General features: G+C 43.2%; 1 protein-coding gene across 3 annotated transcripts in view; it reads right to left on the bottom strand.

Annotated features, from left to right (window-relative positions):
* LOC149831277 (uncharacterized) overlaps window positions 1-24551 on the bottom strand; it is a 62580-nt gene that overhangs the window by 24977 nt on the left and 13052 nt on the right. For all 3 annotated transcript variants that reach the window (XM_090013792.1, XM_090013791.1, XM_090013790.1), the window contains 3 exons: window positions 9144-9220; window positions 8945-9011; window positions 8752-8859 (listed from right to left, as the gene is read on the bottom strand). In XM_090013792.1, coding sequence (XP_089869918.1) covers window positions 8752-8859; window positions 8945-9011; window positions 9144-9220 — 252 coding nt within the window. The remainder of the gene's footprint in view (window positions 1-8751; window positions 8860-8944; window positions 9012-9143; window positions 9221-24551) is intronic.

Genomic DNA, 24551 nt, shown 5'->3' with positions numbered 1-24551 from the left:
GTGCTCCCATCTTTCCTTTCTCCTGCGACAACCTGTTTTTGCACGGTCTCCAAAGGCACTTGGACCGATCTGTCTTGAGATGTCCCATAATATCATAACTGTTGATGAAAGGAACTATTTTTTTCTTCCAGGTCACAAAGTTGGAAGAGTCGAGTTTTTTGAAAACAAATTGAGTAAGAAATGAAGAGGAAATCAGGGAGGAACTGGAACCCATACTCGGAGAAAGAAGGAAAAAAGAACATAAGGGGAATCACTAAAAGGAATACTGAAATCAAACCTAAATCTGGTTCAGGGTTGTGTGAGCCTGATCTGCTGATGTCAGCAAGTTCGACCTCTCCTTTTTTTTAATATCATATGTGATCTGCAAATCTAAGTATCATGTCAGGCTGAATAGGGTCGAGTAATTAGATTCTTGAAATTATTTTTTACACGATATTTTTTTTGCATGACTTCACAAAGGCTCTGAATGGATCTATTCAGATCAGATCTAATAACAGTGAAAGAAGAGATGAGACAGATAGATCTATATAAGTTTTTGAAGATAAAGAGATGTGAAAGAAATAAAAAGACCTTAAAGAAAGGAAATAAACTAGGGTTTTAGAAAAGCGAAAAGATACGAAACTAGCACAAGAAGAAGAAAGAGAGAATAGATTGAAAAGAGATGGAAACAAGAAAGAAATATAGAGAGAAGATGGATTAGCAGCCAAGGATCTCAATGGAACTTACCTTTCGCCGGGCTCTAATACAATGTGAAGGTGTGCCTCAGAGTTCGTGCAATAGGAAGACACCAATAGAGGAGAAGGAGATGAAAGGACGTCCAGAGAGGATTAGGGCTGGGACATCTCTTTTATATTAAAACACGAGAGAAATTACAATGATACCCTCACATAAGGGGGTTTTAACTTTAAAGACCAATATACCCTCATTAAACAATACAAATACAAACAGATAAATAAACACGATAATATCATAGTTGGTGTCTCCTTTCTTGGGCTTAGATTTGACACCATCTAGATGACCAATATTATCTGAATCCCCTGATCACGGTCCTCATGAATTCCGTCCAATATAAGAAATTAGTCCTGTCGAATTTTACGAGAATGATCTGAATGACCTCCTCCATACTCTCCAAACTCCCAACTACACAATAAAACAAACCTGCACAAGATGAAAACTACACCAACAACCACAAAAATATGTAATGAAATATGCGGAAAAGCAAAGAGTGCACTAAGCACTTACAACATCTACTAATGAACAAACAAAGAGGGGCTAATACCCAAACCCACAAGAGACAACACAACATAAAAATATAAATGCCTCTTATTGAAAGAGAGAGAGCTCTCAAGAGTGAAAAATACAAGAGGGGAGCACCCCTATTTATACACAAGAGGAGGAGAGGGAGAGGGCCAAGAGGCCTTAAAAGGAGAGCCACCTAGGGGGCTCCCCATGTAGTCGTTGGGAGCCCCCAACGGTCACTAATGTGACCGTTGGAGGCCCCATCGACTACATGGTGGGGCCCCTTTTGAGTGAGCAAAAAACAAAAAAATAAAAAATACATTTTACAAAAAATAAAGAGAAAAATAAACAAAGAAAAACAAGTACCCCTATTGGGTACTTGTGAAATGACAGAAATACCCCTATCGGGTATTATATATATATATATGAATTACATATATTTTAATACCCTCCCTCAAGCTTTACGGGGATATAACCGAAAGCTTGTTAAGGAGAAACAAAAACCGAGGAGCCGCAAGAGCCTTAGTGAAGAAGTCCGCCAACTGGTACTCTGATGTGACGTAAGGTAGTGCTATAGTTCCTCTTAGATATTCATCCCGAACGTAATGGCAGTCCATCTCAATATGTTTAGTACGCTCATGGAAGGTGTGATTGCTTGCAATATAGATTGCGCTTTTGTTGTCACAACACATCTTCGAAGGAGTAGAGATGACAATGCCCATATCACTGAGGAGGCTTCTTAGCCACACAAGTTCCATGGTTGTAGTGGCCATAGCACGATATTCTGCTTCCGTCGAGGACAATGATACTTTGTGTTGCTTCTTGCATCTCCACGAAATCATAGTCACCTAAGAAAACACAAAAACTGGTAGTTGAGACATGGTCATTGGGATTTCCTCCCCAATCTGCATCGGTATAAGCAATTAAATCAAATGACGAGGCAGAAGAAAGAAAAACTCCCTTAGTTATGGTATTTTTGATATATCTGACAATCCTTAAGACTGCACTCATGTGCACGGTTGTAGGTGCATGTTGAAACTGACTGACAGAGTGGACAGCATGAGCAATGTCTGGCCGTGTGATGGATAGATAGGTTAGAGACCCAACAAGTTGCCGGTAGGGAGTAGGATCCTCGAGAGGTGTTCCATCTTCCAACCTTAATTTTGCATTGATGACTTCTGGGGTTTCTGTCTTCTTGTCATCGGAGATACCCGATTTGGAACAGATGTCAGCAGCAAGTTTCATCTGAGAGAGAATGTACCCTCGAGGAGAGTACGCCACTTCAATTCCTAAAAAATATCTTAAGAAACCAAGGTCAAACATATCAAAATTTTCTTTCAAAACCTTTTTAATATCATTAATGCCTTGCTCATCACTTCCTGTGATGATCATATCATCAACATAAAGTAGTAAAATAACTACAGAAGGCCCTGCACTTTTCACAAACAAAGCAGTGCCAGTATAACATGAACGAAAATTTAAACTTGTCATTACATTACTAAATCTATCATGCCAAGCCTTTGGAGCTTGTTTTAAACCATATAATGCCTTGTTAAGTTTAAGAATTTTATTTTTACCAATACATACTCCTGGTGGGGGATCCATGTAAACTTCTTCATTTAATTCGCCATTTAGAAATGCATTCTTAACATCAAGTTGATAGATAGGTCATTTCTTTACAGACGCAATAGCAATAAGAGTCCTAACACTAGTCATTCTAGCAACAGGTGCGAAGGTTTCTTCATAATCTATACCATATTCCTGAGCATATCCTTTAGCTACTAATCGTGCTTTATAACGTTCTAATGAACCATCACTCTTGGTTTTAATTTTGAAGACCCATCTACATCCTATTGATTTCTTTCCAGTGGGTAACGAAGTTATTTCCCAAGTTTTTGCTTTTTCAAGGGCACTAAGCTCTAAGTTCATGGCTTCAACCCATTGGGGAATATTTTTGGCCTCATTATAGTGTGAAGGTTCATGAAATGAATGTAATGCAATTAGACATGCTCTATATCTAGGAGTTAGGGACTCATAGGAAACAAACCTATTTGGAGGATTGGAGATCCGACTGGATCTCATTAAAGATGTTTCTTCAATGTCGGATCCTTGAGAGTATTTTTCTAAGGCACTTATCTGAGTTTGTTGACCACGCCTAACATATGTTTGGATTGGTCTATTATTCTCATCTACAGCATTATCAAGAGGGATTTCCTCTAGGTCATTCAAAGACTCATTAGAGATTTCCTCTTCTTGAGGAGTCTCATCTTCTTGAGATAGAAGATCAAATAAAAAAGTATATTCACTTTCGTCAATATCTTTAGTTTTCTCAAAACCATTTTCATTTTCCAAAAAGGTTACATCTTTGGATACATAGAGTTTGTTATTTTTCAAGTCAAAACATTTAAAACCCTTTTGATTTTCTCCATAACCCAAGAAAACGCATTCAATAGCTTTAGGAGATAATTTGTCCCGTTTATGAGTAAGGACAAAACATTTACATCCAAAAACTCTTAATCTATTGAAGTCAGGTGTTCTTTCAAATAGTTTTTCGTATGGAGATGTATTTTGTAAGGATGAAGATATCATTCTATTTATTAAATAAGTTGAGGTTAAGGCCGCTTCGGCCCAAAAATTCTTTGGAATTTCTTTGGAAATAAGGAGTGTCCTAGTAGTTTCCATGATATGTCTATGCTTTCTTTCGGCCAAGCCGTTTTGTTGAGGAGTCCTAGGACACGATCTTTGATGACAAATCCCATTTACTTCTAAATAGTTTTGAAATTCATTTGATAAATATTCTCCACCCGAATCGGATCTAAGAGTAGAGATATTACTTGAAAATTGATTTTTAACTATCATATGAAATTTTTTAAAAAACTCAAAGACTTCGGATTTTAAATTGAGAAAGTAGATCCATACATACCTAGTATAGTCATCGATGAAAGTGACATAATAGGAGTACCCTCCTTTAGACATGACGGGGGAAGGACCCCAAACGTCCGAATGGACTAACTCAAAAGGTCTTTTGGATACAAAAGTCCGGTTTGGAAAAGGAGTAGATTTCATTTTGCCAAAAATACAATTCTTGCAAACAAAATGTTTCTCATTACAAAATTTCTTTCCAAATGGAAAGGAGTACATTTTTGAGAAACTTGGATGTCCAAGTCTTTGATGCCAAATATCAATATTTTTATCTTGGACATGGTTACAAAAAGAGTTAATGGGGAGTTTCAAGTTGCTCATGTAATAGAGATCTCCCCTTCTATGGCCTTGCCCAATCAGCTTCCCAGACCGGAGATCCTGTATAGAGCAATCCTTAGTTGAGAAGGAGATTTTACATCCATGATCGCATATTTGAGCAACAGAGAGGAGATTTAAATTAAGTTGAGGTACAACTCTCACGTTTGGCACAAAGAAGTCTTTTGAAAAGTTTAAGATTCCAAGACTTTTAACTTGTAAAGATGTACCATCGGCAGTTGAAACATAGGAGTTTTTAAAATTATTACATAAATCGGAAAGCTCATTTTCAAGAGGGGTCATATGAAAAGAAGCTCCAGAGTCAAGGATCCAAGACGACATACCTGGAGGAGAGGAGGAAGCTACGGCGGCACCCGAAGTTGATGGAATCTTGAGTAGAGTTTGTAGTGCCTCCGATAGTTGAGCAAGAGAAAAAGAGTCCGTTCCTTTGATTGCTTCCTCTTTCTTTTGAGTAGCTTCTTCAACGGAAGCAACTTTATTTTTTGGTGCTTCATTCAACTTAGGGCAATTAGGTCTTATATGACCCGGTTCTTGACAATGATGGCAAATGGCTTTTCTATAGTTGCCATTATAGTTATTTTGTCTTCCAAAATGTGGAGGTTTGTAGGTTTTCATATGGTTGTCGGGTTTGGATACGGCCAAGACATCATTTCCTCCTTTAATCATGCCAAGACGGGTTTCTTCTTGGCATATTTCGGCTATGGCATCTTCCAAGGGAAGAGGCTTTGATCTATGTAGGAGGGAGGATCTAACTTGTTCATATTCGGGCCTAAGCCCATGTAAAAATTGGAAAAAGTGTTCTTTTTCCATTTGTTCTCTCCTTAATTCCACATCTATACTAGAAACCCATTTTGGTTCTAGTAAGGATAGCTCATCCCATAGAGGGCCAAGAGTGCTAAAGTAATCCCTAACACTCATTTCTCCTTGCTTGATAGTCCGGATTTTTTCTTGAAGGAAGAATTGACGAGCAAGGTCTTTTTGTGTAAACATACCTTTCATGAAGAACCATGCTTCATTTGCCATTCTAAATTTGGCAATGTTGGCGCAAATCTTGAGCTCCACATTATTCATGAACCAAGCAAGAATCTTGGCATGCTTACTCTCCCAATCTTCTATTTTAGATTGGTGATCTTCAATGGCCTTTATGCGGGCATCTCCTTCAAGAGCCTTTTCTTGATCGCCTTCCATCTTAGTTAGTTGGAGTTGTGGTTCCGGAATGGTGCCCATAACGTATCCCCAAAGCTTTTTCCCTTTGAGGTTGTTTTTCATGGCGGCGGCCCACATCATGTAGTTGGAACCATTGAGCTTGAAGGAGAGATCAATCTTTTGTTCTCCTTCCATAACAACCACTTACAAGAGAATATCAAGGAGAGAGAAACAAAAAACAAATATAGCTACACCACTAGCTATATTAAAATGAAGAGCATACACAAGGCTCTAATACCATGTAATGAAATATGCGGAAAAGCAAAGAGTGCACTAAGCACTTACAACATCTACTAATGAACAAACAAAGAGGGGCTAATACCCAAACCCATAAGAGACAACACAACATAAAAATATAAATACCTCTTATTGAAAGAGAGAGAGCTCTCAAGAGTGAAAAATACAAGAGGGGAGCACCCCTATTTATACACAAGAGGAGGAGAGGGAGAGGGCCAAGAGGCCTTAAAAGGAGAGCCACCTAGGGGGCTCCCCATGTAGTCGTTGGGAGCCCCCAACGGTCACTAATGTGACCGTTGGAGGCCCCATCGACTACATGGTGGGGCCCCTTTTGAGTGAGCAAAAAACAAAAAAATAAAAAATACATTTTACAAAAATAAAGAGAAAAATAAACAAAGAAAAACAAGTACCCCTATTGGGTACTTGTGAAATGACAGAAATACCCCTATCGGGTATTATATATATATATATATATATATATATATATATATATATATATATATATGAATTACATATATTTTAACAAAATATGCACCAAAAAAGATGCAAAAACAGCATAGTTGGCAAAACCGACAAGTCGACTAGGAAATCGCCCGAGTGTCGGATCACTGGGTCACTGATTCAGGACCACTGATCCACATGCCTCTTATGTGTTTTTTGTCGTGTATTTTGTGGTTTCAATGTGTAATGCTCATAAAAGGATAAAGAATCTTATGCTTTTAAATCATAAATATTAACAATTTTGTATAATTGTGTACTTATATAGCTTAGTCATTGATGTCATGTGCTAAATTTAGTGATTATACAGTATGGAGTTTGATTTTTTCCATATCATAACACCAGAAAATGCATAGTCCTAACGCATCCGAGTTACCGAGTTGACCCGCCGACTCGCAAGTCAAGGGTCAGGCGATCCGAATCTGAGTCACAAGTTTGCCAACTAAGACAGCCAATCAAAGAACAAAGATACCATTGATACTACCAACTCACACCAGCAGACATATGTGCTCAGCCTATATGAAGAACATCAATAAAAACACCTCAAATGCCTGAAAAATATGCACCAAACAAGATGCACACACAACTCAAAGAACAAAGATGCTGTCAATACTACCAACACATGTATGTGCTCAGCCCATATGAAGAACACCAACAATAATAAGAAACATGCCTTAGAATACAAAGCACAGCATCATCAAAGCATTTTCACAACCCAAACTTGATTCCAATATCAAAACTCAGTTACCGCTTCCTGATATACTCCAAAAGATTCTTAAAAACTTAATCAAAACAGCAAAACTCTCAACAAGAGTGCTATCAACAGCCTTCTTACTCAAAAACGACCCCAATATACTGATTTAGGGCAAACAAAAATCACTGATAGCAACAGATTGAACAAATTTTGCATATCTGGACACTAAAGAACTCGATATCCTGAAAAACTCAGTTACCGCTCTGATCGAAGTGATTTTTTATTCTTTGGGCTTCTAAAATCAGGCTCTACAAGAATCCTGCCTCAAATCACGAAGATCGGACTAGCCACAGGGATGATGCTGATGTCAGCTCCTTGAGATACGTGCACTGACAAGGAAGCAAGAGTGAAGTGACTTCATGCTTTCCTCCACCTTCAAACAACTCCTCTCAGATCCAATATGGCTCTGATACCATATTGAAATCAAGAAAGAAGCACAAGGGAGAAAACAATGGAGGAACTTCTTGAGAGAAATTTCATTAGCTTGAAAAGAAAGAAGCAATACAACATATAGGGGTCGATCCCGTTGGATACACTAAAAGACCAAAATGAAAGACTCTCTAGCATCTTGAAAAAGTACAAAAGTGCCCCTCATAAACTAAGTCACACGGACTTGGCTAAAAGGTCGACGCACCCATGTCGACACTCCCCGACACGGGTGCGGCTTCGGACACAGGGCAGACACGGTCAACTAAGTGTCGGACTCGATCAACGCACCAGGGCCGAGTCCATCCATATTTTGGACTCGATCAACTTTGACCGAGTCTATTTTTGTTCATTTATTAAAATTAATTTGGACTCGGATCGGGTCCGGATCTGACCCGGATCCAAGACAGTATCGGGGTCGAGGCCCGACCCTTAAGAGGCTACGTAGGGGGAGAGGCAGACGGCAAACCCCTCCCCGCTGATCGCTCCCTCTCCCCCACCCGTACCTCGCTCCTCGTCTCCTTCAGGCTCGCCGGCGACCGTAGCTGCTAGCGACACCGGCCACCGATCCGCTCAGGTATATCCCTCCTCCCTCTTCCGTTCTTCTTCCTCTTTCTCCGGCAGGGGGCGGAGGCCCCTGCCTCAGTTTCTTTTTCGGTAGGGGGCTCCGCCCCCCTGCCTCAATTTGGTTTTCCGGCAGGGGGCAGAGGCTTATTATATATATATATATAGCCGTGTCCCCATGTCCAAAATTTTTGAAATTGCTCCGCACCCGTACCCGCACCCACACCCACACCCACACCCATTTGACATAGCTCATAAATAATCCTATATACACTTGAGAAGGGTAGCACCAAAACTAGAAATACATATGATACAATTTCACATATTACACTATTCAACAGTATTCACATAAACATACAATATTCAACTTATTATATAGCAGCACCTAGAAGCATCCAGCATCAATCAACATAGATGTGCTGGCCATTTTGAAATACCCATGCATGCTAGTTCACAAATGGTTTAGCAAAGAAAGGGACTAAATAATTATTTGATGTTTCCCATGTCAGTTTTTCCTAGGACGACATAACTTGATTCAAGAATCAGAGCATCTTAACACATAATCCTACCTCTTCAGCAAACTTTATCAAAAGAGTGGTCCGTGGTCGTTGTTGGCCTTCCACTGGTACAAAGTGAGCTGAAACTGCAGCAGGAAAACCAGCACTATCCAAAACACCCTACAGTAAAAGCAAGTTCATGTTTAGCCATTCTCAACTCAGGATTAGCAAATAAGAACTTTTCTCTGGCCATGAATCAACATACCCTTACAATGCCAGCAACAAAAGCTCCACAATTGAATGCACCCATGTCTTTTGGGATGGAAATAAACCTTCAATAAAGTATAATATCAAACTTCGATCACATTAAAAAAATTTAAATATATTCTATCAAGCGCATTTCTCTCTTCATCAGGAAAAGAAAAGGGTACAAGACGCAGTGAAACTATACGATAGTCAAATACCGATTAACAAGAAGTTCTTTCTCACTGATCATGTATTCATCTTCATGTTCGGTTCCTTTCTCAAGTGAGTCAGCCACCTACAAGAATCATAAATTACATGTAAACTGAAAACTGAGAAATTGCATATGCAACATGGTAGAGCTTCAGGATATTTTGGAGCCTGACTACCTTTAACCAACAAAAGTTGCAAGCTGGCATAGATATCCTTTTTTGACATATTGCAACTTGTAAAGCACTTTGAATGAAAAGAAAAACATCAATGATCAGAATATTTTAATTAATGATTTCTAAAAGATTCAGACCATTAATATCCACCAATTATATGCTGGAAAGGGAAAAAAAAGTTATGGGCCAACACATAAGTAAATTAGGATTTCTTATTTTTCTCTAATGACAAGATATACATTATACAATTGATGAAGCATGTCAACCGAAACCGAATTGGCAAGTTGGAAAACAATAAGGACACAGACAGATTAAGGATATAGGTTACAACCATTTTTATGGTCAGTTTTCTGTTACAATGATATATAAATGGATATAGTTCAGAAGTAAATGAAGTTGTACATGTGATATATTGCCATAAACTGTAACGCTCCAAAATTTCAAACTTACTGACCTTTCAAAAAACAGGCAAGACTAGAAAGACCTCTTACTTTTCAGAGTTTGTTTATGAAATCAGCAGAAGATAATTCTTTTGTTGAATTTAGAAAGGCAAGCTGACAACTTTGGGCACGTTATCTAAAAGAATCAAAACTCACAATCCATGCTACTTGCAAAACACTTGGAAAAGTCACTTTCATTAAAAGAAGTTTTCAAATAGTACAAAATTCGGATATCCCAAGAAAAATCCGTTACAAAACCCCAAAAACGTTCAGGACGCGAGCTAAGAGCAGGAAGAGAAAATCTTGAAGTCATCTTGTCATCGCCCGTGGTGTACCTAATCATCACCTATACCCATAAATTGGGTTAGTTTCGCGAAAAACTAGTAGGTCCACAAGAGAGACTACAGGAAACTGAATTAAGTACATTTAATTCAACATGCTAAGCAGTTTAAAGCAGATATGCAGTTAACAGGTAAGCAATTCAAGCAAGTAAGCAGTTCAAAGCAAGTAAGCAGTACAACTGTCAAACGCAGCATGACGATTCATTTAATCGTAAGTTGTGAACTACTACGCAATAAGCAAGTCTCATGACTCATCAACCAGTGTGAATTTCGATATTACTGGCATGCGGGTACGCGCAGGCAAAACGTAGAAACAACTGAGACTAGTTCGGGCGTCTGTTATTCTATGTATTTTCAATAACCCGAATAGCTAGTTGAGTCCGCTCCTAAGAGGACGGCTTTAGCCGAGAGAGGATTCCTCAAAGGCAAGTACTTGGCAACGGATGCATCCAACTTCTGCAGAAATCCATGGGATCTACCACCTAGGATAATGTCTAGTAGTCCCTTCCCCTAACTCCAATGACTAGGGAGGCCGGATCTTTGCCCGTGGGGTGGTTGTTAACAACCTGTCCATTAGAGTTTTGTACCGCTCTGTCCTCTCCCTTGACAGACAACAAGAAGCGAATGGGTGCGTTAGGTGTTGCTTAACTAACGACCCATTCTATGTTGTGGTCTTTCAACCACTCGAGCATCTAGCCTGTGAAGGCGATCAATCACCATTTTATTTGATTACAACATTGTCATTTAGCACTATTCGAGGTCGCACGACCGTCTCATCCGATACTAACGTGTAGTGCACGACTACACGTACTTTAAGATGAAAGGGGTATAGCTCTTCAATAGGAGCCTCAACAGAAGTGTTTCACAAAGATGTAATCAAACTTTACTTTTGACATTCTTTATCTTTTGAAATAGCCAGCAGCTTGTGCCAACATTTGGCATGCGAGTTTCTAGAATCTCATCCGCTATCGGGGTATCTATATGCCTCGCATGACTCGATACCAGCCGCGATAGACGGGATACGAGTTTCTCAACAGAACCCTCGCTAAGAAGTTCGCTCGAGCCCCAATTCAAGGTTACCCGAGATATGTCGAAAAGACGAACAACACCAGCCAATCATATCCTTCCAAATGCTTCGATTTGGGCAGTCTTTGATGCTTTTGCATAGCTCTCTAAAATCTCAAGTCTTCTATGCAGAACTGCTCACTCGAAAAGCCAGGATCCCTGCTAGAGATCCCTCTCCTTAGACGAGGATGTATCGCTAGCTCCCGACTCAACTCTTGTCGCAACAGGGAGAGTGGTAAATGCCTCTTCATGCAATGAACGAAAACCTGAGCGTCATCTGCAATGGCAAGGCAGTAACAAAACATTTGCAAAAGCAAGAGCCTGGGTGCAAAGCGCAACGACAAAGTAAAGATATGACAAAAAGTAAAGGACAAAGATCGCGAAACCGCATCCTTAAGTTAAATGCGTACTCGTATAAATATATATATCCATATATATTTATTTAATTGTCCTTTTTAGTTAATTGAACTCAATTCAATTGTCCAAATCCTCCGTGCAATCTTTCCCTACCTTGGGGAGTTGCAAGCTTGCTGGCGCCTGCGGGTGTAAACGATTGACGGCTCAGGTCGCGGAGCGCGAGCAGGATCCGTCGTACGAGCTGCAAAAGCGACAGTCTTAGCAAGCCAACACCAAAAATAGAATATCAAGGGCACTGTCGTTGACCTGACGTGAAGGAAGCAGAAGCAGGGGCATCGTGCCCTTGTGCACTTGCTATCAGCACAAGAAGCAGAAGCAGGGGCTGCGAGCACCTGCTGACCTGCTGTCAGCAAAATACAAGGCAAGGGGTTGCACCCGTGCCCTCAAAAAACGAGGGCAGGCAGGGTTGCACCCCTGCCTGACAAAGTAGAGGAGAGGCAGGGGGCTTCGCCCCTGTCTATCAAGCATGCAAGGAGGCAGGGACTTGTCCCCTGCCTGGCGATTATGCGAACAGGCAGGGGGTGAAGCCCCTGCCTGATGCCAGGGGAGAGGAAGGAGGCTCTGCCCCTTCCAGCCGAAAGGCAAAGAGGCAGGGGCTAGGCCCCTGCCCATTAGCCACCAAGGGGAGAGGCAAGGGGCTTCGCCCCTGCCTGCCGAATACGCAAAGAGGCAGGAAGCGAAGCCCCTGCCTGACGCCAGAGAAGAAGGAGGCAGGGGGTCTTGCTCCTGCCTGTCGAAAAACAGCGGAGGCAGGGGCGATGCCCTTGCCTAAAGAGAGAAAAGGGCGTAGGGAGGGGGTTGGACCCCTCCCCTGACCAATAGAGGAAGCAAGGAGGGGCTCAACCCTCCCCTGCCGTAACAAAGAGTAGGGAGGGGCTCGACCCCCTCCCCTACCGTAACAGGGAGCAGGGAGGGCTCGGCCCCCTCTCCTGTCGTAACAAGAAGCAGGGAGGGGCTTGACCCCCTCCCCTATCGTAACAGAGAGCAGGGAGGGGCTCGGTCCCCTCCCCTGCCGTAAAAGAGAGCAGGGAGGGGCTCGGTCCCCTCCCCTGCCGTAAAAGAGAGCAGGGAGGAGCTCGACCCCCTCCCCTGGCGTAACAGGGAGCAAGGAGGGCTCGACCCCCTCCCCTGCCGTAACAAGAAGCAGGGAGGGGCTCAACCCCCTTCCCTACCCACTAGGGTGCAGGGAGAAAGAGACAGAAAGAAAAGGAGAAGAAGAGGGAAGAAGAGGCGTACCTGGGGGTCGCCGGTGGCAGTGGTTCGTCGACGAGCAGAAACGAGGAGAGTGGGAGAGGCGGTCGGGGGAGAGAGAGACGAGAGACTAGAGGGGAAAGGGGGGTTTCAAGAACCTCCCCCCCTTTGCCTCGTTGTCTTTAAAAGACACGAGAGGCGGTGCCTCCACTGGGTCCAGATCTGACCCGAATCCAAGTTAATTTTTTTTTTTAAGTTTTACGATCTTACCCTCCTTAAAAGAATTTCATCCGCTAAATTTCTATTGCATTCATTGGTCAAAATACATCAGATATGTAACGCCCCAAAAAATTTAACCTTAATTATAGTTCAAATATTGAAATTTCGAGACCAATTTTTTTTTGATAAGTAGAAGTAAATCAGATCTTATAATGCGAAAACGATTTTTAAAAATGGTTAAGACTTTGGGCGCGGTTATACTAAAGATAACAATCAAATCAAAATGTACGGGATATACACATTTCAAACCACGTACAATATAAGACTGAAATATGAAGAGTTTTAATTTCATTTCAAATCAGAGTATGAAAAAATACTTCAGTCTCTACATGATCAAGTACTTAAAACGAAAAGATCATGAATACCAAGATCGCAAGGTAAGAGTGGACCCTCGAGGATGCAGCTCAACCAGCCCTTCGCTCCAACTACTCATCATACTTTACCTGCATTACCTGTCCCCCATAAAACGAGGTTAGACTCGCTAAAGTCTGGTAAAGCAACCCAAACTCAAACTTAAAGAAAACATATCAAGCATTTAAAGGTAAAGATATATTATTCATCCATCGTCAAGTGATAGACAAGGGAACAACGTCCTATGAGTCATTCATTTCAAGCATTCGAACATAAAGCATTTAAAAGCATTTCACCACTTAATATTTTATTCAACCTTAACTCACGTAATAAAGCATAATCTATATGCATTCAAGTCATACAAGTCATCGCATATATATATATATATGCATCTAAGACATTCAGATCATTACATCATTTTCATATGCATTCATAATTCTTATAAACAATAAGTCAAATCACATTTGACCATTCCAACGTGAAACACACGCACATACCTTATAAGTAATTTAGTTAGATATTCATGATACACATCAATCATGATACATAGGTGTGATATATTTACTCAGACAATCATAATGCAATCATTTGCAATGAAACTATGTAGGCGTGATGTGGCATTCACCTAATAAGTCAAAACTAATCATTTGTAGGTGTGATGTGTCATTCACCTATACGCTAACATAAGCGTCAGAATCATAACCTCATATCAAGATCTAAAATCAATAAGGATCTGATTATCATATTTGAGTTCAATATATAATCATGCTATAATAGAAAAGCCAAATCCATAGATTCATAACTGGCTATCTCAATCAACTCAGAAGATCATCACAATTAATCATAACATTTCATTTATTCATAATAAAGATTTACAAAATCCACACCGGATCACCTTGTCTGGGAAATGTACAACCTTATAAGGAGTTACCGCTCTAGACAGATGGTCTGCCTGGTCTTGGACAATGCACTTCCTTACAAGAATATACCGTCTTCGCGGGCTACCCGCTCTTGGACAATGAACTTTCTCACAGAGACTTACCGCTCTAACCGGATTACCTGATCTGGTCATGCACACCCTCACAGATAATCCTTTGGGAACAGTTCCTCAACGGGTACCATATCCAGTGAAAACTATTGTGATACATGCATCAATACAATTGACCACTCTTAGGGTCGATAGCCATCAATACGGGCATAAGCATGTATACAATCAAAGCATCACATCATACATCACTTCATATGACATTAAAATTATAAAATCACACATTTAACTAATAAGGCTTCATGAACCAAAGTTCACTATTGAACTTAAAGTTCTTAAACATTTATTACATGCATTCATAATTTCATTTCATATGGCATTTAAATCATATCATACAGAAGCATATTATCCTACGCATCATATCATCGCCACAAAGAACATTGCACTTCGTAAATTGAACCTCAAAGCATGCGTAAACAAAATATGAGTTTTATGCATGCATACATGAACATGCACATTTCATAATCTGAAGCAACTAAACCTCAACATACATAACTCCTACGTAGTTCGAGATTTGCACACACGATAAAAGTCATATGCATTTTCTACCACATGAATTGATATATCACCTTAGATATAATTATGTAAGGGTTGGTCAAAATCTCATTGACCATCCTACCGTACATCATACGCATATATTTCTCAAGCAAACAAGACATACAAGTTCAAAACAATTTATAACATTCGCATGCATTCTTCCATACAAGAACAAATGAGTCTATCATATGACAAGACAATATATATAACATTCACATTATGCATCGAACACGACTTATACATATCCATAGTAGTTATATGTGCATCATGTATCAAATTCATACAAACACACAAAGCAACATACTATGCGCAAACCAAAGTATGATGGCACACATTGCGCATATATTATACATTGATAAGTGCACGGGCATTCAAACACACACACAGGTGTACCTGCAGCAAACACACTTCATATTTCGCTAACTACAATCATGACAAGCATGATCTCCGAATTACAATCACAAGAGTCCTAGATATCTATAACTAAGTGAAGTGTGTGAGCATAACTTATATTTGCAATTCATTTAAATATTCAGTGCAACGACATCATGCTTACACAATTAGTGCCTAAATATGCTCTCTACAAGTTCAGTTAAGGTATCTTACCTTAATAATGTGAAGAACAATGAATCGAAACTCAAAAGACCGAGGAGTTTTGAAGTCCGCAAAGACCGCTACCCAAGCAATACAACGAACCCTTCGTGTGTGATCGCAAATGCCAAAAACTCAAAAAATGTCAATTATAACAAAATTAACCAAAAATAGCAAATTACCCTATAAATCATTACCAAGAGCCAAATAGCACACAAATACACTCCAATAATTTACAAACTCCATCAAAAATATATTTAAATATAATATATATATATAGTTATTTATAGCCCAAAATAGTTCTATAAATGCAAATTATACCCTGATTGGCTTGAATGAACAAATGAATATGTAATAAATAAATAAATAAAATTCAAAAGCTAGAAACACATTTCTAATTTGGAGATAAAAAAATGAGTTCTTTATTTATTAATAATCCTTAAAAATTACGGGTTTTACACATGCAATGAGCGAAAACCTGAGCGTCATCTACAATGGCAAGACAGTAACAAAACATTTGCAAAAGCAAAAGCCTGGACGCAAAGCGCGACGGCAAAGTAAAGACATGACAAAAAGTAAAGGACAAGGATCGCAAAACCGCGTCCTTGAGTTAAATGTGTACTCGTATAAATATATATATGCATATATATTTATTTAATTGTTCTTTTTAGTTAATTGAACTCAATTCAATTGTCTAAGTCCTCCATGCAATCTTCCCCTACCTTGGGGAGTTGCAAGCTTGCTGGCGCCTGTGGGTGTAAACGATTGATGGCTCGGGTCACGGAGCGCGAGCGGGATCCGTCGTACGAGCTGCAAAAGCGACAGTCTTAGCAAGCCAAAACAAAAAAATAAAAGATCAGGGGAACTGCCGCTGATCTGACGTGAAGGAAGCAGAGGCAGGGGCATCGCGCCCTTTCGCACCTGCTATTAGCGCAAGAAGCAGGGGCATGGGCTCGCAGGCCCTACTGACCTGCTGTCAGCAAAATATGAGGAAGCAGGGGGTTGCATCCTTGCCCTCAGAAAATGAGGGCAGGCAAGGTTGCGCCCGCCTGACAAAGTAGAGGAGAGGCAGGGGGCTTCGCCCCTATCTGTCAAGCATGCAAGGAGGCAGGGACATGTCCCCTGCCTGGCGATTATGCGAACAGGCAGGGGGCGAAGCCCCTGCCTGATGCCGAGGGAGAGGAAGGAGGCTCTGCCCCCTTCCAGTCGAAAGGCAAAGAGGCAGGAGCTAGGCCCCTACCCATTAGCCACCAAGGGGGGAGGCAAGGGGCTTCGCCCCTGCCTGCTGAATACGCAAAGAGGCAGGGGGTGAAGCCCCTACCTGACGCCAGAGAAGAGGGAGTCAGGGGGCCTTGCCCTTGCTTGTCGAAAAACAACGAAGGCAGGGGCGATGCCCCTGCCTAAAGAGAGAAAAGGGTGCAGGGAGGGGGCTCGACCCCTCCCCTGACCAATAGAGGAAGCAGGGAGGGGCTCGACCCTCCCCTGCCATAACAAAGAGCAGGGAGGGGCTCGACCCCCTCCCCTGCCGTAACAGGGAGCAGGGAGGGGCTCGACCGCCTCCCCTGCCGTAACAAGGAGCAGGGAGGGCTCGACCCCCTCCCCTGCCGTAACAAGAAGCAGGGAGGGGCTCGAGCCCCTCCCCTACCTACCAGGGTGCAGGGAGAAAGAGACTAAAAGAAGAGGAGAAGAGGTGTACCTGGGGGGTCGCCGGTGGCGGTGGTTCGTCGGCGAGCAGAAACGAGGAGTGGGAGAGGCGGTCGGGGGTGAGAGAGACGAGAGAGCAGAGGGGAAAGGGGGGTTTTGAGAACCTCCCCCCTTTGCCTCGTTGTCTTTAAAAGACACGAGGGCCGATGCCTCCACTGGGTCCGGGTCGGGTCCGGATCCGACCCGAATCCAAGTAAATTTTTTTTTTAAGTTTTACATAAACTGTTGCTAAATAAAAATCGCCAACATTGAATATTTAAACCAGAATCTTGAAAATTTATGTTTGACTTGTTTCTAGCACATCACAAACAATGAGCTTCCTAAGACCTCATAATCACTGGTAATAGCATCCAGATAATGTTAGCACTGCAATTCTCAGGAGATTAAGAGAAAAAGGCTTTCTTGAAAAATTAGGAACCATTGAAAACTCTAAAACAAATATTAACGTTAATAAAATTTGAAAGCATGAAAAACTTTAGAAAAAATCAGGAATGGCTATGGAAAATAAACATAAAATAAGATGATAATGTCATCAGAAATGGAAAACACATGGTAAATTCAAATTTAATGTACTTTTCTCCTTTTTTAGATTTTAAAATTTTGGATATCATCTTGGTCCATGACTAGATTAGATACCGTAGATGCTTTCATAAAATTTTATGATCATGCCTACCTGTCAAAATCAAGTATGAGATAAGCCATCCTAGAGTCAGGAAATGAAGAAACACACCTCAAATTGCAGCAAAAGTCAAGGATAGTGGGAGACAGATAGGAGTTTAGGCCCTACCATGGCTGCTGAAAGAGAGATACATAGAGGTCAAAGAGTGACATAACGCTCTACTCTATCAAATTTGTCATTTTTGTGCAGTTGCTAATGTGTTTTCAAGGTGGAAAAAGGAAAAACGATTGAACTACACCATGTAACTTGTCTCGTTCACAAAGTTGTGGGGCTGCCCAACTTCTCTTATTAGCGTCCCCTCCTGAGGAAGAAAAGACTAGAGGGAAGCCCTCAATCTTCCGTTAGTCCAATGATTTTTTCAATTTAGGGTGCACCTATGGTCCCTCTTCTCCTTGGGATGACTAAGCGGCCGGCTTTACCATTTCCACACCCTTAATACTAGATAAGGCCAAGAAAGAAGAGCAAACCGTCTAGGTTGAATGGAACGGAAGAAATAACAAAAGATAGCTAGGATTTTCCAAGCTTTAAGTTCAAAATGAGCTCCTATGATTCTCCCATAGGAAAACCCTCAAGAGAGCCCTAGGAATGAATGCAGTAAGAGGTAAAGGGTAATTTGGCTTTCTTGGCAAGGGGGAATTAAGCTTAGGCATGGGAATCCTATGTCATCCTCGTAGTGATACTTTGACAGACCGTTACTAGGGAAGTATAGATTCTCCAACACGTTTAACGGTTTGCTATTTGGTGCACTCAAGCTTTTTCTGTATACTAAAGGTAAGCATATGAATTCCATATACTCGAGACTCTTTAGGATCATGGCAAATTCAAGCACACATGCTCTCCATACAGCTATAATTCCATGTGCTCAGCCTATATACTAACGTAAAGGCTTTTGTCTAACTTTTACAAGGAGGTACAATTTTTACTAGGGCATGCAATGTAATATCAAAAAAAAAAAAAAAAAATTGGTTTGGGCCGGATCCGGATCCGACCCGGGCCACCGCCCCCGCTGTCATTAAAAGACAGCGAGGCAGGCGGGAGGAGGGTTACGAAACCCCCCTCACCGCCACTCGCTCTCTGTCTCTCCGTTTCCCTCTCTCGCTCGTCCACGGTCACCGACGCCGGCGACCCCCGACAGCCGCCGCCACCGACATCGGCGACCCCCCCCCTTTTCCTTCCGGCGAGCTCCTCTTCGGCGAGTTCCTCCGAAAACCCCCTGGTACGCCATCGCTTCTTCTTTCTCCCTTTTTTTCCCTCTCCGTCTCTTCTCTCTCTCTCCCTCATTTCTCTGTGTGGCCACGGGAGGGGTCAAACCCCCTCCCTTTGCCCCCTTTTAGCAGGGGAGGGGCACGACACCCCTCCCTGCTCTCCGTTTCGGTAGGGGAGGGGCCGAGCCCCTCCTCCCTGTTTTTTTTGTTACGGCAGGGGAGGGGCCGAGCCCCTCCTCCTTGCCCCTTTTTATTGTACCAGCAGGGGCCATCGGCCCCTGCCTTTTTATTATGCCAGCAGGGGCCGATGGCCCTTGCCTTTTGTTATGCCAGCAGGGGCCATCGGCCCCTGCCTTTTGTTTGTGCCAGCAGGGGCCCATGGCCCCTGCCTTTTTAGTTTGTCAGCAGGGGCCATCGGCCCCTGCCTTTTTATTATGCCAGCAGGGGCCGATGGCCCTTGCCTTTTGTTATGCCAGCAGGGGCCGATGGCCCCTGCCTTTTTGTTGCCAGCAGGGGCCGATGGCCCCCTGCCCTTTGTGCGCAAGCCGATACCCTTGGCCGACAAGCCCGGGGAATCTTTGGAAGCTATATCGTGATGGGGACAGATCATTACAATTGTTGGTCTCCAACGAGGAATTCCTAGTAGCGTGAGTCATCTGTTCGCATTTGACTACACCCCTCTTTTGGCAGCTAGAGTCTTTTGATCCTGCCCCATCTTCTTTTCGAGTCAATTGGGACGGTTGGCCCCAACCCTATGTATCGGAAAAGTCGAGTCTTTGCCTTGCTTTTGCTTTTGTCAGAGTTTGCTTGTTAATATCGCATATTTGCAGCTACGACGGATCCCACTCGCGCTCCGCGACCCGAGCCGTCAATCGTGTACGTCCGCAGACGTCAGCAAGCTCGTAACCCTCCAAGGTAGGGGAAAATTGCACGGAAGACTTGGATATTTGAATTAAGTTCAATTGAACTAAAAGCGACCATTGAATATATATATATATATATATATATATATATATATATATATATATGTATATATTTATACGAGTATCCACTTCACTCAAGGATGCGGTTTCGCAAATCCTTGCCCTTTACCTTGCCGTCGCGCTCTGCGCCTAGCCTCTTGCTTTTGCATACGTGTTGGTATTGTCTGGCTGTTGCAGATGACGTGCAGGTTCTTGCTCTTTGCGGATGCCTTAAGGGCATCCTCGTGGAGGATGCAAGGAGCATTTACCACTCTCCCTCTTGCGACAAGAGTTTAGTCGGGAGCGAGCGAACTTCTTAGCGGGTGTTCTGTTGAGAAACCCGTATCTCGTCTATCGAGGCCGGTATCGAGTCATGCGAGACATGTAGATACCCCGATAGCGGATGTGATTCGAGATAATCACATGCATCATGTTGGCACAAGGTACTGCTGTTTCAAAAGATAGAGTAAAGTTGATAAACTTTACATCTTTGTGAAACACTCCTGTTGAGGCTTCTATTGAAGAGCTATACCCCCTTTATCGTAGAGTACTTATAGTCGTGCACGACACGTCTAGTACTGCGATGATCGGATGAGACGGTCGTGTGACCTCGAATAACGCTAAATGCAAACTGTTGTAATCACATAAATGGCCTCACATTCGCCTTCACAGGCAAGATGCTCGAGTGGTTTAAAGACCACAGCATAGAATGGGTCGTTAGTTAAGCAACCCCTAACGCACCCGTTCGCTTCTGGTTGTCTGTCAAGGGAGAGGACAGATCGGTACAAAAACTCCAATGGACAGGTTGTTAACAACCACCCCACGGGCAAAGATCCGGCCTCCCCAGTCATTGGAGTTAGGGGAAAGGGGCTACAATAGTTAGCTTAACACTTCTGCAGAAGTTGGATGCATCCGTGGCACTGCTTTTCAGCCTCTGAGGAATCCTCTCTCGGCTAAAGCCGTCCCCTTTGGAGCGGACTCAACTAGCTATTCGGGTTATTGAAAATACATAGAATAATAGACGCCCGAACTAGTCTCAGTTGTTTCTATGTTTTGCCTGCGCGTACCCGCAGGCCAGTAATATCGGAACATAAAGTCTGTTCACTTTGGTTGCTGGGCCGTGAGATTCGTTGCACTACTGACTCGCTTGCACTACTGATTCGCTGCACTACTGATTCGTTGCACTACTGATTCGCTGCACTACTGATTCGTTGCACTACTGACTTGCTTGCACCACCGACTTGCTTGCACTACTGATTCGTTGCACTACTTATTCACTTGCACTACGTATTCGCTTGCACTACTTACGCGTTTGCACTGGTTATCTGCATGCATTGCTTACATGTTTAACTGCATATTTGCTTTAAACTGTGTAACTTACTGAATTAAATTACATAATTCAGATCCTTGTAGTCTCTCTTGTGCGCCTACTAGTTTTTCGTGAAACTAACCCATTCTATGGGTACAGGTGATGATTAGGTACACCACAGGCGATGGCGCGATGGCTAGATGGCTCCAAGACGTTCTTCTTCCTGCTCTTAGCTCGCGTCCTGTTGTTTGGGGTTTTGTAACGGATTTTCCTTGGGAGATCCTAATTTTGTACTATTTGGAGAACTTCTTAAATGAAAGTGGCTTTTCCAAGTGTCCGCAAGTAGCATGTGTTGTGCGTTTTGGTTCTTTTAGCTAACGCGCTCAAAGTTGTCAGCTTGCCTTTCTGAAATTAATAAAAGTATAGTCTTCCGCTGATTTCGTAAATCATCTCTGAGATGAAGAGATTCCTTTTTAGTCTCTTGTCTTTTTTTTTTCGAAAGGTTTGCAAGCTTGAAATTTTGGGGTGTTACAACTTGGTATCAGAGCTAAGGGAAGCAAGGATTCTTGACCATTGGGCATCCGCATCGCACTGTGAGTATACTTTTCCTCTTGCTTAGTAGGTGCTCAAGGCATTGTTAAGTTAAGTGGCTTGACGTGTTTTGTGTGTATACCAGCATTGTTGGGGTTTCATAAACTACTCATGTTAAACATGAATAGTACTTATGTTTTTGCTTGTTTTGAGTTTCCTAAAATTTCTAATTATGGGTATTCCTTGTTTACTCCAAGGATGGCAAGGAACTCGAACGAAGGGTCTGCTGACGAATGGTCAGATCAGCGGGGATTCGTGATGGATTCCCTGGGTTCCCTGGCAGCGGCTATGCGAGACCAAATTCGTTCCCAAAGGGAACCAGCGCCCGTTCTTGAGCCGATCCCGCATACTGCAGTGACGTATGAGAAATTTCTGAAGCTTGACCCCCCGACCTTCGACGGCAAGCCCGACCCAGATATGGCTGATAACTGGGTGAAGGAGGTAGAACGAGTGTACGAGGTCTTGTCAGTACCCGATGACAAGAAGACGCTTTTCGGGACCTTCAGGCTGAAGGGGAATGCCCGCAGTTGGTGGGACATGGCGCGGGGTGTGCAGTTTTCGGGAATTTCGCCCATTCCTTGGGAAGCTTTCAGGAAGGCTTTCTTGGAGAACTACTTCCCACCTCACGCAAGGGAGAAGAAGAAGGTGGAGTTCTTGGAGCTCTGCCAGGGCAATTCGAGTTTGACGGATTACATCGCCAAATTCCAGAGTTTGGAACCCTACTGCCCTAACCTGTTCGCGGATGATCGCGAGCGAGCAGGAAAGTTTGTTCGGGGGCTGAAGGAGGGACTCATGCATCGGGTCCTAACGAGCATGCCCTCGACCTTCTCTGCGGCAGTTGCTGCCGCTACCGTTCTGAGTGAAGCATGGGAGCGCACTAAGAGTGCTCAGGGCAGGAGGCCACCCGCTACGGGTGGTGAGCCGAAGACACCTTCCGGCGACTCAGGCAAACGACCGTTCCTTCCTGTAAAGAGCGAAGGAGGAAGGAAACGATATCCTCCTTCGAAGCGTCAACGGCCACAGGGCAATCCTCCAGCCAGGCAGCAGGCTGGCAGCGTATGCCCCAGATGCCAGCGATCTCACTTTGGGCAGGCGTGCCCGCTCGACACAGGCGGATGCCTGTATTGTGGCAAGATGGGCCACTACGTCCGTGATTGCCGCAAAAAGGCGGCTGATGATTCCAGGCAGACCAACGGAGCACCTTTGCTCCCTCGGCCGCCACTGCCGCAACAGCAGTATCAGTCGCCACCACCACAGACGAGCGGTCAAAAGAGGGCGCCGGGACGTGTCTACTCAGCCAAGGCTGAGCAGTTGACCAAGGGCGACCTAGTGCAAGGTACCCTTTTTGTCGCTAACCAAGCGGCCTTTGTGCTTTTTGATTGTGGTGCCACACACTCTTTTATTTCGGTAAATTTTGCCGAGTGTTTGCACATACCTGTAAAACCCTTGCATAATATTCTTGAAGTGTATAACCCGATTGGGAAAAATACCATTTGTGCGGCCTACGTACCAGAGTTGGACGTAGTCTTAGCAGATCGGCATTTACCGGCTTGTGCTATCCTGCTAGTGATGACAGAATTTGACGTCATCCTAGGCATGGATTGGCTGCACAAGTATCATGCCAAGATTTTCTGCCGAGATAGTAGGATTGTTTTATCTCCACCAGGAATGCCCAAGATGGAATTCAAGATCCTGAAACCCGTTCGGGCGAGCAAGTTGATTTCGTCGTTGAAGGCGCAGAGCTACCTGAGGAAGGGATGCACTGCCTTTTTGGTCAGTGTCATCCAGTCCGGGCCGACGCAAGTCCCGATGGGAGACTTGGAGATTGTTCGAGATTTCCCAGACGTCTTCCCGGAGGAACTGCCAGGCCTTCCTCCACCTCGCGAGGTGCAGTTCAGCATCGAGTTGCTGCCGGGTACTGCGCCAATTTCTAAGGCTCCATATCGGATGGCGCCAGCCGAGCTCGCAGAGCTCAAGAAGCAGTTGCAGGAGTTGATGGATCAGGGATTCATTCGCCCCAGTGTCTCGCCCTGGGGAGCTCCCGTCTTGTTCGTGAAAAAGAAGGACGGATCATTGCGGTTGTGCATCGATTATCGGATGCTTAACCAGGCGACAATAAAGAATAAGTACCCGTTGCCGCGCATCGAGGATCTGTTCGATCAGTTGCAGAGGGCCAGGATCTTCTCAAAGATCGACCTTAGATCTGGGTACCATCAACTCAGAATTAAGGGAGATGATATCTCCAAGACGGCCTTCCGGACCAGGTATGGGCATTACGAATTTACGGTTATGCCCTTTGGACTCACTAACGCTCCTGCAGCGTTCATGGATCTCATGAATAGGGTGTTCAAACCCTTTTTGGACACCTTCGTGATCGTGTTCATCGACGACATCTTGGTGTATTCAGATAGCTGGGAGCAACATCGTGAGCACTTGAGAGTTATTCTCGAAACCTTGCGAAAGGAGCGGTTGTTCGCTAAGTACTCTAAGTGCGAGTTTTGGCTCGAGGAGATCATGTTTTTGGGACATGTCATCT

The sequence above is a fragment of the Nuphar pumila genome, chromosome 7, assembly GCF_984573655.1.
Source record: "Nuphar pumila chromosome 7, dmNupPumi1.hap1.1, whole genome shotgun sequence".
NCBI lineage: Eukaryota > Viridiplantae > Streptophyta > Magnoliopsida > Nymphaeales > Nymphaeaceae > Nuphar > Nuphar pumila.
This window is presented reverse-complemented; position numbering and strand designations above follow the sequence as displayed.